Source organism: Citrus sinensis, chromosome 1 (genome assembly GCF_022201045.2).
Source record: "Citrus sinensis cultivar Valencia sweet orange chromosome 1, DVS_A1.0, whole genome shotgun sequence".
NCBI classification, from domain to species: domain Eukaryota; kingdom Viridiplantae; phylum Streptophyta; class Magnoliopsida; order Sapindales; family Rutaceae; genus Citrus; species Citrus sinensis.
In genome coordinates this window covers 23643778-23658767 of record NC_068556.1, presented here as the reverse complement: position 1 = coordinate 23658767, position 14990 = coordinate 23643778, and the positions used below count along the sequence as shown (strand labels likewise).

Genomic DNA, 14990 nt, shown 5'->3' with positions numbered 1-14990 from the left:
GTGTTTCTCCTTTAAGCATAAATAGATTAGCACTGATCTTTTCTGCCTTCATCAATACAAGCGCGCCTTTAACAATCTTCATAATTCCATTCTCCACATGAGTTTTGCACCCATGATTGTCTATTTGTCCCAAAGACAATAGATTTTTCTTTAGGCCGTTGACATGTCGTACCTCCCCAATTGTGCGAATTGTACCATCAAACATTTTTATTTTGATAGTACCAATATCAGCGATCTCCAAGGCATGATCGTTACCCATATATACAGATCCTCCTGAGATAGGTTCATATGTGTGGAACCATTCTCTCCTAGAGGTCATGTGCCAGGTAGCTCCTGAGTCTATAAGCCAGACATCAGAAAGTCGTTTTCTGCCTTCTGAAACAGTTGTTGCCTCACTGTAGAGAATTTCGCCATCATCCGAGGTACTTGCTACACACCCCTGAGCATTTGATGTCTCAGGTTCTTTGCCCTCTCTTCTCTTCTGGTTACTCCAACATTCTTTCTTGACGTGCCCTTTCTTGCCACAGTTGTAGCATTTAACATTCTTCTTACCTCTGGATTTTGATCTACCCTGATTTTGACTCCCACTGGGGCCACGTTCCGTTGATCTCCCTCTCGTCACTGATAGCGCCTCCGCTTGCTGCGAACTTGCTTGTCTGTTTTCCTTATTTTTCCGCCTGCTCTCCTCATTTAATACGGAGGCTGCAACATCGTCGAAAACTAGACTCTCCACTGGATTGTTGTTCGTTAGGTTGATGATGAGTTGATCATACGAATCTGGTAGACTTTGAAGTAGAAGCTCTGTACGTTCATTTTCCTCTATATTATGACCCAACGTTGTGAGTTGTGAAAATAGAGTCTTCAATGTGTTGATGTGGTCGGTCACCATTGTAGATTCTGCCATTCGAAGAGTATAGAGTTTTCTCTTCAAGAAGATTTTGTTGTGTAGTGACTTGGCCTCATACAATTTTGTGAGAGTATCCCATATTTCCTTCGCCGTATTTTTCTCTGCCACACTAGATAATACTCCATCCGCAAGTGCCAAGTGTAGATCAGAAATGGCGTTACCGTCTACCTCGTTCCACTTGTCATCAGTTATCTCCATGGGCCTTTCTCCAATTGCTACCAAGCAATTATTTTTCCTTAATACAGCTTTCATCTTCATTTTCCACAACGAAAAATTATTTTCGTTAAACTTCTCAATTTCATACTTTACCGCCATTTTGTTGATAAATACCGCACACAAGCTAGTGTACCACCTTGAATAGTTGTGAGTATGTGTGAGAATGCACACCAGGAAAGTTCCCAGGAAAGACTGGAGGGGTCACAATGGTCCCACTTAAAACCCAGACTCCTTAAGCTCTTATCGCCTTTGTGACAGAACTTTCCTAGACATGTACAAAACCACAGTTGCTTTTCTCACACTACTATTCCCTGCTTTGCACCGGAAAATTCTTGGATCGCTTCCACCGTTTCACGTGAATAGTACCGTATACGTGAACAGTACCGTATATGTGAACAAACCCGTATACGTGAACAGTACAGTATACGTGAATAGTGTCGTATACGTGTACAGTGCCGTATACGTGAATAGTACCCCTTACGTGAACAGTTCTCGACTCCAAAAAATACAACCAATAGCTCTGATACCACTGTTAGGAAATTGGTGGGTGAAGCAGACACGCAGCTAAAGTGAAATTGTAAGAAAATAAAGAACAAGCACAATAGAGGACACCAGAAAATTACGTGGTTCGGCTTTTAGCCTACATCCACGGGCGAAGACAGAAGGAAATATTTTACTAGTGAAAAGGAGTTACAAGTATTGTAGTATTTTAGCTCACTACCCAAAACCCCAATACACCCAAACTCTCTCTATCACTGTAACAAGAGCTTATAAATGCAAGCTCTTGAACTCTCTCTCAAATCCCTAAATTGCTTTCTAAATGGAATGCCTTTGCTCATTCTCTTCGTTTCTATTTATAGAGAAAACTTTGGCACTATGCAGCAATTCTATATTATTTTTACGTTCTTTTTTCTTCTTTTAAATGTCAAACCCGTGTGCTCCTTTTCCTTTCCAACTTGCTACAAAATTCCTCTTCTTTGAACAACATGGATGCTGACCATCTAGATGGTTGTTTCAAACCATCTAGATGGCTGCTTTTGACAGTGTGTTCGCTAAATAAATGTCCAATCTGCTGGACACATATAAGATAAATATCGATCGTGTATGATCAGTTTATACGTACATGTTTGCAGTTTCAATTTCTAAACTTTACTGTTTTTACTTATATAAATACGATATCTACTGGGGACCAAGTATAAACAAGCTTAAGGAGTCTAAATCCAAACAATTAATAATATATTATCCCACGGCGTAGGGTTGGGTCTGGACTGTACCAAGTATAAGTAACTCGGTGACATGTTCCAACAAAGATTCGATGATTTGAGATGTTCATGCATGCATGCATGTTCCATCTTTCTTCGCCAAGGCGACCCAAGCTCTTATTTTTTTCTTTTCTTTTCGTTTCTTCTTCCTCTTCTTCTTCTTCTTTTGAAAAGAAGGTAAACCTTTGATTATCAAAGGCCTAGGTAGTCACTAATACACTGTCACAAGAACGGGTGATAGAATGAGAACCAAAAATTTGAGTCTTACTCACTCTAAATTTTTCCTTTATGTTCTAAATGAAAAGTAGTTTAATACATTAGGTCTCATGAGGTATTCGAGAAAATTTTATAGGTCTGGCTACCTAACTCAGATTTGTAAAGTGAAACCACAATCAAAACGGACCTTTAAAAAAAAAAATGCTACAACAACACAATAAAGTTTCTGGATTTGAGCTGTGCCAAATGACAATATTACAACAACGAAAAACTGTTACAACAACAAAAAACTAGAAACAAAAACAAAGAATACATGATCGACGTTTATTATGAAGACAAGGTGAAGTGCATACAATGAGCTAAGATAGACTTGGAAGTATTGATATGTACTCTAGGATTATCAATTGAATCAACTCAGCTGGCTTTGTTCACCATAATTTAAGCTCCAATATAAGGCTCGTTGTGTTCTACAAAGCGTATTTTTTCCATTTCATAATATTGAAATTTCCATATTGTTAAGTAACACTTAAATAAACAAGGTTATAAATATGGTTTGATAAGACTCCCAACAAAAAAAAAATAATTCACTTTTCCATCTCTCAGAAACCCTAGCCGTTTCAACCAACGAAGCCAAAGACCAGAAATACATCGTCACCATCTTCATCTTCTTACAGCTACACCGAACAACATATCCTAGTCATTTTAGCTCTCATTTCAAAATAGGGATTCTTAGCATCTTCCGTCCGACAAATTGATCATATCAAAAAGAGAACAAATATTGATTTGGGACAGCAACCAAGGGGAATCATTATTGATGGGAATCTTATATCATCTTCACTTATGTAGGATTAACAAGTAAGATGATGAGATTTCCTTTGGTGCATAGCTGTCCCAAATCAGAAGCCAAAAAGAAAACTATGATCGATGTTGTTTTCTTGTGATATTGTAAAATAAATTAGAAGAAGAACAATTGATAAAAGAAATGATTTGTGTGTATATTTCACTATTTGCAGGTACATATTTATAGTACAGAATTGATGATAAAAAAAGAAAGAGTACATGAGTTACGCATTTGTTATGGTAATTTCGTCAAACATGTGATGTGCCAAAATTAACTGCACAAGTTATGCTTCTAACGGGTAAAAGACATAGCCTACAATATTGCCAATAATCTTGGCTGATTGCCAATGAACATGGCTGAACCAATTCCAATACTCCCTCCTAAGTTGGAGCATGGATGTTGTGAATGCCCAACTTGCTACTAAGACGATGGAACTGTTCCTTTCCAAGGGCTTTCGTAAAAATATCAGCAATTTGATGAGCAGATGAAACATGTGCTGTCTTGATCAATCTTGCTTGGATTTTCTCTCGAACAAAGTGACAGTCCAACTCGATATGCTTGGTCCTTTCATGGAACACTGGATTGGCAGCAATATGAAGAGCAGCTTTATTGTCACAATAGAGTTGCATAGGTTGTGGATGTGAAACGCCAAGATCATGTAAAAGCGATTTCAACCAAATTAATTCACAAGTAGCGGAAGCCATAGCCCTATATTCTGCTTCTGCTGTAGATCGAGCTACAGTTGCCTGTTTTTTTGCTTTTCCACGAAATAAGACTTTCTCCAAGGAAGACACAATAGCCAGTGACAGATCTTCGAGTGGTTAGACAGCCTTCCCAAACTGAATCACAATAAGCTTCAATTTGAAAAGAACTATTAGAAGATAATAAGATGCCTTTACCAGGAGAAGATTTTAAAAAAGCTAAAATTCTATAAGCAGCATCTAAATGAGGTTTACGCGGATTAGAGACAAATTGACTAAATTTTTGAATTGAATACACCAAATCTGGTCTAGTAATGGTAAGATAAAGGAGGCGTCCCACTAGTCTTCTGAATAAGCTTGGATCTTCTAAGATATCACCATCATCTGGATCTAATTTTAAATTTTGCACCATTGAAAAATCAATTGGTTTAGCACCAAGAAGGCCTGCATCATTCAAGATCTCTAAGGCATATTTTCGTTGAGATAAAAAAATTCCTTTACTAGATCTAGCAATTTCAATTTCCAAAAAATATTTCAAAATTCCAAGGTCTTTCATGTGAAAACGATGATGCAAGAAATCCTTAAGAGCTTTTATGGCAAGTTCATTATTACCAGTAATGACGATATCATCAATATATACCAATACTACAGTAATGGGGGACCCTATTGTAGATGTAAATAATGAATAATCACAATGAGATTGTTTAAATCCAGCAAGACGAAGGACGAAAGAAAATTTTTCAAACCAATTACGAGAAGCTTGCTTAAGACCATATAAGGACTTTTGAAGTCGACAAACTAAGTGCTTCCCTTGTTGACAAAAACTTGGAGGAGGTTTCATGTAGACTTCTTCATGAAGATCTCCATAAAGAAAAGCATTATGAACATCAAGTTGATATAAAGGCCAATTTTTTATAGCTGCAATAGCAAGAACACATCGAACAGTTGTTAGTTTAGCTACAGGGGAAAATGTTCCATGATAGTCCAAACCTTCTTTTTTAGTAAAGCCTTTAGCTACAAGGCGAGCCTTGTATCGCTCAACAGACCCGTCTGACCGAAACTTAATTTTATACACCCATTTACAGTCAATGGGCACTTTTCCAGGAGGAAGCTGTGTAAGAGTCCAAGTCTTGTTCTTATTAAGAGCTTGAATTTCAGCAGCCATAGCTTCTCGCCATTTTGGGTGCCTAATTGCTTGAGCATAAGATGTTGGCTCAATTTCTGTAGAAATAGCAACTGTAAAGGCAAAATGTTTAGAAGATAATGTATTGTAAGATATAAAATTATGAAGAAGATAAGAGATTGTTTTAGACTTAGAAATGATTGGGAAAGGACAATGAGGTAATAAATTAGAGTAAGTGACTAGCGAACAATAATAATCTTGAAGATATGAAGGTGGTTGATGAGTCATAGTGGAGCGACGAAGTATATCAATGTCCAAGCCAGATGGTGGTGGCTGATTTTGTTGATCAAGCGTAGATAGTTGCAGATTTTCTTGATCACTTGGTGGTGGCTGAGCATTAGCCTCATTTGATGTTTCATTGATAACTTCATTTATAGGTATGGGCAAAACAATTGAGGGTTGATTTTGCTGAAGTTGTTTCTCCTGAAAAGGGAATATCTTTTCCTGAAAAGTGACATCACGATTAGTGAATACGACATGCTTTTCAAGATCATATATACGATAACCTCGTTGAGCAAAGGGGTACCCGATAAAGATACCTTTAATTGCTCGAGGAGCAAATTTATGTTTCTTGGGAGATAAATTTTGAGCATGACATAAGCATAAAAAAACACGCAAATGGTCATAAGATGGCTTAGATTTAAGAAGAACTTCATGAGGAGTCTTACCAGAAAGCAAGGGTGTAGGCAAACGATTTATAAGATATGTTGCCGTTAGAACACATTCACCCCAAAACTTAAGAGGTAAGTAAGCTTGAAAACGAAGAGCACGTGCAACTTCTAAGATGTGACGATGCTTGCGTTCAACAACATCATTTTGTTGGGGTGTGGCTACACAAGTACGTTGATGCAAAATGCCATGTTCATTAAAAAAATGAGACAGAGATATAAATTCAAGTCCATTATCACTACGAATTTTTTTAATGGAACATTGAAATTGAGTTTTAATCATGGCAAAGAAATTTTTTAAATGAATTTGAGTTTCAGATTTATGTCTCATTAAGTAAAGCCAAGTGCAACGTGAGTAATCATAAACAATAGTTAAGAAATAGTGAGCTCCAGATAAAGAAGGAACTGAATAATCACCCCAAATGTCAACATGAATTAAATCAAAAGGTTCATTACACCGGTTATTTTTATTAGGAAAAGGTAAGCGAGTGTGCTTAGATAAAGGGCACATATGTCAAAATAAATCATGACTAGAAGAAAAGTTATTAATACTCTTAGCTAAATAAGGAAGTCGAGATGCAGATGGATGACCCAAGCGCCAGTGCCATAGATCAAATGCAGGATGCTGTTGTTGAGTGAGCAAAACAGTAGGAAAAATGGTAGGATAATAGTAGTAAAGTCCATTGTGTTCTTTACCCAGACCAATCATCTGTTTCGACACAAGGTCTTGAAAAACACAGAAGTCAGGAAAGAAAATAACAGCACAATTTAAAGACTTAGTAATTTTGCTGACAGATAAAAGATTAAAAGAAAAATCAGGTACACAAAGAACTTTGCTAAGTCTGATTTTTTCTGATAGATTGATATTCCCAATATGAGAGATTTGTGAAAAACTACCATTAGGCAAGCGAACATGTTTATGAGCAGAGATAGGTGTAACATGTGATAATGAATCTATAGATGAAGTAATATGATCAGATGCACCAGTATCAATAATCCAAGATGAAGATGTAGAATTTGAATAATAAACAGAGTTACCCGTGAGATTTACTGCTGGTGCAGTAGAGTTAAGATTGAGAATGGATATCAGCTGCTGATATTGCTTTGTTGTGAGGTGAGGAATCTCAACCTTATTTGTAGAAGCAGGAGCTGCAGCGTTGTTTGTTGAAGGGACATTGGTTGTGGTGGAAGCTGCATGAGCTTGTTTTGGTGGATAACCGTGAAGTTTGTAGCATTTTGCTTTAACATGCCCAAGCTTACCGCAATGTTCGCACTTTGATCGCTGCTTGCCTTTAGAATCACTATTTTGTGGACGAAATTTATCTTGATTGAATTCACCCTTAGCTATAGCTAGTACGGCAGATTCAGGAAGGGGATTGGCATTAATATGAAGCTCTCTTTGTTTTTCTTCTTGGATGAATGTGGAGTAAACCTTTCCTAAGGTTGGCAGTGAACCCATAACAAGAGTTTGACTTCGAAGGGCAGCGTAAAAGTCATTTAACCCCATCAAGAATTGATAAACACGTTCTTGTTGTTGATATTCTTGAATTTCTTTGAGAGATCCGCAAGAACAATTTGGAATGGAAGTATAAGATGCAAGTTCATCCCATAGGGTCTTTAATTTTGTGTAGTAAACATTTATGGATGACTGTTCTTGGAGAAGAGTGCATATAGCACGCTTGATTTGAAATATTCTAGCAAGATTTCCTTGAGAAAACGATTGTAAAGATCATCCCAAACTTCTTTAGCTGTATCAGCATAAATAACACTGTTAGCAATATTAGGAGATATAGAATTCAATAGCCAAGATAATACCATATCATTACAACGCTCCCATTTTGCAGCCTCAGGGCCCTCTGGTTTTAGGATGGTTCCGTTGACAAATCCCATTTTATTTTTGGCTGAAAAAGCCATTTGAATTGCTCGACGCCAAGTGGGATAGTTATCACCGGTTAGGAGTTGAGACACTAGTACAGTGCCTGGATTATCAGAGGGATGAAGATAATATAGAGAAGTATGATTTTGACTGACCAACCCAGTGGATGTACTCGGATAAATTCCGAGGCTGGATTTAATACTCATGATGAAGAGAGTAATCAATTCTCTGATACCATGTAAAATAAATTAGAAGAAGAACAATTGATAAAAGAAATGATTTGTGTGTATATTTCACTATTTGCAGGTACATATTTAGTACAGAATTGATGATAAAAAAAGAAAGAGTACATGAGTTACGCATTTGTTATTGTAATTTCGTCAAACATGTGATGTGCCAAAATTAACTGCACAAGTTATGCTTCTAACAGGTAAAAGACATAGCCTACAATATTGCTAATAATCTTGGCTGATTGCCAATGATCATGGCTTAACCAATTCCAATAGATATAAAAGTCATAAAGCTGTATAAAGTAGTTTTGAGGTTATGTTACCGCTTTTCCGCGGCCCCGGGGGGGGGGGGGGGGGGTTTATGTTATCCCATCGCCATGGGCGATCTTTATATTTCTTTATTATTTGTGATCTGATAAATTAGAATCAAGTAGCTAGAAAATATTAACCACGCAACAAGTGACCACTGTGTAACACTTTTCGACAACCTTGCTGGCAGCTGCTGTTTAAGAGTGTGTAATGACCGCAACATATAGACTTTGCACGTTATCTTTAGTTGTTTATGATAACAACATTCAAATGCATATGTTGCAGAACTAATTTGGTAAATAACAACGTCTATAAGTTGCAAGTTGTTAAATTCTTTTTTCAATTTTGTAATTTTTTTGGTAACTCAGTGTAATATGAAATTGGTGAAAATTAAAACATATATATGTGTTCATAAGTTTATCCATAAACATATATAACAAATAAAATTTTGTGAGTATATCATTAAGTCAATATTTTTAAATAATAAAATAATAAAAAATGAAAATTCATTTTTTTTTTTTGGTGTAAAGCATTCGGTGTCCTGCGACCGCATTGGGCCTCGACTAATCCGGATTCAGGGTGTAGTCACAGTTAAGACTCTTTGCTCCTCCCAAATAAAATCTAATTTTTATTCACCAGGTAAAGCGCGGTAAAAGAAAAAAAATTCACTTAGGTCAAACTCTCAGACTTGACAAGCTTAACTAGAACATTTGGTTAAATGACGAAAACCGCCATTATCTTCAAATTTTGGTCATCAAGCTTCCGTTTTATTTGTCCTTATATTTCAGGTTTATAAGTCCATTTAATCAGCTTATATATTTTGAAAAATGCTTCAAAATATTTCTGTTGTTAAATATGTTACACTATTGTTCTTAATTTTTCTTTACTTTTACAACAATAATAATACCCTTACAATGATCTTGGAGACATTGATAAAAAGGGGAAAAAAATGTTAATTTACTGTATTCTAACATAATCTTTTTTCTTATCTTATCTTTTCGTTTTCCTTCTTTCGAAAGCCATATTTTAGCTAAAAGATGCAGATAATCATTCCAAAATTTTCAAAGCACAATAAAACTGATAAGCAAGAATCAACTCCTACCACGTCTTTGATGGATAAATTCTACTCAATTTAGTCGCTAAGAGTGTGGGACATGCCAAATTTTAAACTTCAGCCGTAGATCTGCCATCTGTTCCAAACACTAATTTTGGCTGCCTCAAACTCATGCACCCACTTGATCTATATATATCAGATGAAACCAGAAATAGGAACTCAATCAAGCTCACCTACTCACTTTTGATCACGGTTGTCCAGAAGCTAGCAGAGATTGTTTCTGATATGAAGAATATGGAAACTTCTTGCACATGTTAGCTTTTAGCCCACGTTCAGTTGAATATCATTTATAATCTTATTTTACAATACATCCATTTGTGAATAAGTTTTCTATAATGAAATTTTCAGGTAAGAACGAACGGACGGAGTGTTTAATACTTTTTGTAATATTTAGTATTGTTGATGACGAGAAAATAAATGACAAAGATCTTGATATTCTCGTTGTTCCTCAATACGGGAGAAACCCTGATTATGCTGGTTAAGTGTTATAATATTACACTTTCGTGTTATGTGTAATTAAATAAAAGGATGGAGAATGTTATTATCTGTCAATAATGTGAACATCAGTTTTTGCTTATGTACTTTGTTGTTAATAAATAAAACTATTGTGCTTCTATGAGTTCATTAAGTTATTCCGTCAATGGATATAAAATTGTGTGTGTGTGTGTACGTATATCTATTTGATTCATTATGCTTTCTTTCTTCCTGAATATTTTTGTTAATCAAACTCTACACACTAAGGGAACCGAGTCCTTTATAATTAATGAAGAATATTATTTATGTTGCTAATTAAATGGCAGATATCATCATGATAATAAAATTTTACCATAACTATATTAAATGTTCCGTTACTTTAATATCTTAAGAGACAAGTTACAAGATAAAGAAAACACTTATTTCAATATATTGTAGCTCTCCTTCAATAAATCTTTATTGAAAAATTATATATATATATTGGAAAAAGGACAGGTATACCCATAAAATTTGGGAAAATGATTACCAGTAGAATCACTTGAACTATCACATTCATGAGGACTCGATTTCTCTTACAAGATGACTTGGCCTATTCACATTGAATTTCCTTATGAAATGGTTGGAAACACTTGTTCTACCAGAAGATTGACAGTGAAAATTCTCAAGTTTTCGATAAGGGACACCAAAACCATCTTTTATTATTTTTTTACAACTAATTTAGTTGTAAAATGTAAAATTTACTAACTTTACTGTCATTGATGCATTTATTATCTTGCTACATGGAATTTTAAATTGAATAAATAAATATCTGAAAAACGTGACTCAACTCATTAATATTAATTTAATTTTGCCGCCATTGCCACCAAATCTAACATCAAACCCTAACCCAGTTTTCAATACATGCACAAATCAGCCAAAGCATGCAAAATCAGTGGCTAAAACTGATATGATTTTTTTTTTTTTTTAAAAAAAGGAACAACAACAAACATTTGCCAGAGCCGAAAACCCACGACCCACTGACTATGAAGATGAAGAATAGTATAGAATGCATATGGTGTAGAAATAATTATGTAAATAACAACGTCCATAAGTTGCATGTTGTTACAAATTATTTTTAATTTTGTAATATTTTTTGTTAACTCAAAGTATATGAAATTGGTGAAAATTAAAACATACATAGGTGTTTATAAATTTATCCATAAATAAATTATGAGTATATCAGTAAATACAATATTTTTAAATAATGAAATAAAAAAAATCAATTTTCATTCGCCAGTTAAAGCGTGGCAAAAGAATTTTTTTTTAAAAAAAAATCACTTACTTCAAACTCTCAGTTTACTTTTGTCACTTGTCAGACCTCATTACTCTCTCCACCATTCAAGCTAATTAATCAAGCCTCTTAATCATCGTCCTAATAACTGCCACAAAAGGAAATGAGTGAATCAGGTACTTTTATCTTTAATTTCATTGGTTTAAACGGAACCTATCAAGCAATCGACTATGCCGTTGCCATATTTACATTGAATTGGGAGAGATCAGGTGGAGGATTGTGGTGTTAATTTTCTGCATCATATCTTCTCCTTAGATGGGGGCGGGTTCGAATATTGAACTTTGACTTAATTTTATAGTAGGTTATTTGAAAATTGACACAAAAGTATTAACTATTTGATTGATGTTCAACATAAGAATTAAGACAAGCCTTACTAAATTTGAAGGAATTTCCAAGGATATATTTGTGTATTGATTTAATTAATTTGTAGTTATATATATTAGAAGAGGTGAATGATGGGTCATGGGGCAAGTTCTTCAGAAATTCAACTAATATAATAGCTGCATCCATTTATTCTTATAGTACTAGAAGTTCAAATTATATAATTAATTTGACAGTTGAAGTGGTGTTAAAACTGAGATCGATGAATCTGTTAAGTTGGCGTTAATGAATATGAGACTCTGTGATGTATATAGTTGGCTCCAAAGACTTTCTCCATTATGAGAATGTAAACATAAATGAAGAGATTTATGGGGTCTATAGAGCAATGGCCATGAGGCGTAAAAGATAACGTGCGTGTCCACATGTCATATTATGATTATTAAGAATTTGTGGGTTGATGGCTCCCAACTAATTAGGTGATAATTTTTAATTTAAGATGTGTTGATTGGTTTCATGAGCTAATGTTTAGTAACGTGATTGGATAACTATAGTTTTAAAACTATAGTACTATTAAAATATAAATATTTGTTGTCGTGGTTTAAAAATTAAGTTAATTTAATCTTATACTTATTTTATCAAAAATTTATAATATGTCTATTATTTTTGTCAATATTATTATTTAAAAATTATATTTACCATATATTATTAATTTTTATGTCATAGTTATTTGTGTATTTTTTTGCAGCAGTTGCGACTTAGGATGACTATCTAGTTATTCAACATTTGTTGGGATACATCGCTACAGTCATTAGTTTGTTATCCGTTCCCATAGAAAAGTTCACCCAATTCCCAGGTTAATTTGTGAATAATATTGTCAAAGCTAAAGTATTGGGGCTTTATTATTATTAAGAATCATAATCAGACAAGTACTGCATACACCGATCAAAATCTAACAGTTGGGAGTTAACAACTATCTTTGAAGCATCTAATTTTGCAGCAATCAAATCTGGTGTTAATTTCCGCCCAAGTTTGAAAAAACATAATTCAAATTAATTTCCAGGCCGGTAGCCAGCCCTTATTTATGGATCGTTCGATCTCTAAATGCCAAATCTAATGCTTCCAAGGTCTATATATGCCCTTAAGTTGTTGTCCATTTACGAAAACTCGATCAAAATCATTTTTTTTTCTAATAAAGCAAGTTCATTATCACAATTATTTTCAATTGTATTGCCAACATGGGTGTCATGCGCTTTGAGAAAGAGGTCTCAGCTGCTGTTGCGCCATCTAGGATGTTCAAAGCTTTCTTCCTTGAGGCTCACAATTTTCTGCCAAAATTGGTGCCTCAAGCAATCAAGAGCGTTGAGATTCTCCAAGGAGATGGAGGTGCTGGTAGCATTAAAATAACCAACTTTGCTGATGGTATGTCTTATTCGATCGAGTTGTCACATATGTGTAAACATATTTAACATTTCATTCTACTTAACTATAATATAATGCTTTTAGATTTTTAAAATCATGAATCAATTTAGTACCCAAGAAACTAAGATTCTTGCCTGATTTGATCTTTGATACAACATTAGATTCATACTTATTACATACTCATATATATGGGGAAAAACTATCAAAATCCTTCCTTGGTAAAATTATTTATTTTTCCTATTATTTCAAGATCCACCAAAATTTCCTTTAAAGGGTAATTGAGTCATTTTGTAATAGAAAATCTGATAGTTGAAAAACGAATGGATTTTAAAACTTAATTTTGAAGTAAAAGTATGTAATGGAGAACAAAAAACAATACCTTCGTTTTTTTGAGTAACAAACCGAGTTCTGCTAATGAAAGTTTGGTGTAATTGACAGGTGGTAATTTCAAGTACGCGAAGCATAGAATTGATGAACTTGACAAAGACAACTTTAGGTGCAAGTACACTGTGATTGAAGGAGATATGTTGGGGACAATCCTGGAATCAATTGTATACGATGTTAAATTCGAGGCTTCTGGCAATGGTGGATCCATCTGCAAGGTTGCTTCTGAGTTCCATACAAAAGGTGATCAAGAGATCAAAGAGGAGGCACTCAAGGAAGCTGAAGAGAAAGCAATGGGATTGCACAAGATTGTGGAAGCACATCTGTTGGCAAATCCTGATCTCTATGCTTGAGTTAAATTATTTATCTTCGGTTTCATTTTACTATTTAAATATATGCATGGCTACTGGTACTGAATAAGGGTTGTGTCACTATATATGATTTGTGAGCTTTAATTATATATGTTTTTTAATTTCTCTGAGTTTATCTGCGCGCAGTGGAAATGTTTACTTGAGCCTTCAATGTCGTACCTGTGTTTGTTCAATGAAATGGCCGAAACTGTTGGATCTTTCGATTATATTTCCAGTTTGATTTCCTTCAAGGGAAAGGATGTCATAATTTAAATGTTGTATTAGACTTTGTGGGTTAACTGTTACATATGAAACTGATTCTGGTGGCAAAATCGGCTGTTAAAGATGCTGACGTGGACCTTCCCCACTTCAGAGAGAGTTAGGATAGCTTTGTTGACCATAGCTGGTTTCTGAAGCTGATTAATGTACCAACTTAGCAGCTTGGAACTAGTGTAATTCTAGGAATTATAGAGCTTATGAAGCTTGATTTGAAGCTCGTAGAAACATCTTGTAATCTGGGATCCTTCTAGTTGATAAAGAAGAGCCTGAAGCTCACGCTGGTGCGATGAGAATGGCTACCTTGTGGTACGTTAGTTCTCTGTTTTATCTCTGATTCTTGCTGGCGTTTTGTGATTCATTTTATTTAGGTGCTATCTTGATTAAGATTCGCCCAATTGTCTTGTGCTTCATTCCATTGAGTCTAAGATTAGCCCAATTGTCTCCTGTTGGATTTACCTTTTTTTTTTTTTTTGAGAAGTTGGATTTACCCAGTTTCAAATACAAAATGTCGGTATTTTCATATTCATTGGTTTATTTTGTCAGTAATTTAGATTGCAAATTGATAGCTAGGCAGCAGCACTAACCACCACAAGTGGGTGAACCAAAGATTGACAGAGACAGCTTTAGATGAATGGGAGCACATCCGTAATTAAGGTCTATATATATGGAAATAAATGCAAGATGTTATGAGAATTAACCAAAAGAAAAAAGAAAAATGGAAAGCTGAGATCTTGAGGTATGAAAGTCAACAAACGCACACATTACTTAATGTTGTAAGACAAACAGAGTGGAGTATAAAATTTTCTAATTTAATTAAGAATTGTTTTGTATTTTCTTATTTAAGTCATATTTCTTTTTTTATAAGGAATCATAAGTTTATTAAAAATAGCATAATCCTAACTAATATAAA

The 14990-nt window shown here is 34.7% G+C and overlaps 1 protein-coding gene across 1 annotated transcript; it reads left to right on the top strand.

The window, feature by feature from the left end:
- Positions 1-12785: 12785 nt before the first annotated feature.
- Positions 12786-13923, top strand: LOC102620501 (major allergen Pru ar 1-like). The gene is made up of 2 exons (XM_006488942.4): positions 12786-13067; positions 13506-13923. The coding sequence occupies exons 1-2, from the start codon at positions 12884-12886 to the stop codon at positions 13802-13804; spliced, it is 483 nt and encodes a 160-aa protein (XP_006489005.1). The 5' UTR covers positions 12786-12883; the 3' UTR covers positions 13805-13923.
- Positions 13924-14990: the final 1067 nt, after the last annotated feature.

Bases quoted from the DNA above. Each gene is read 5' to 3' on its own strand.
- LOC102620501 (XM_006488942.4), top strand. From the start codon at position 12,884: ATGGGTGTCATGCGCTTTGAGAAAGAGGTCTCAGCTGCTGTTGCGCCA. The intron at 13,068-13,505 runs GTATGTCTTATT...TGTAATTGACAG, and splicing joins AATAACCAACTTTGCTGATG to GTGGTAATTTCAAGTACGCG.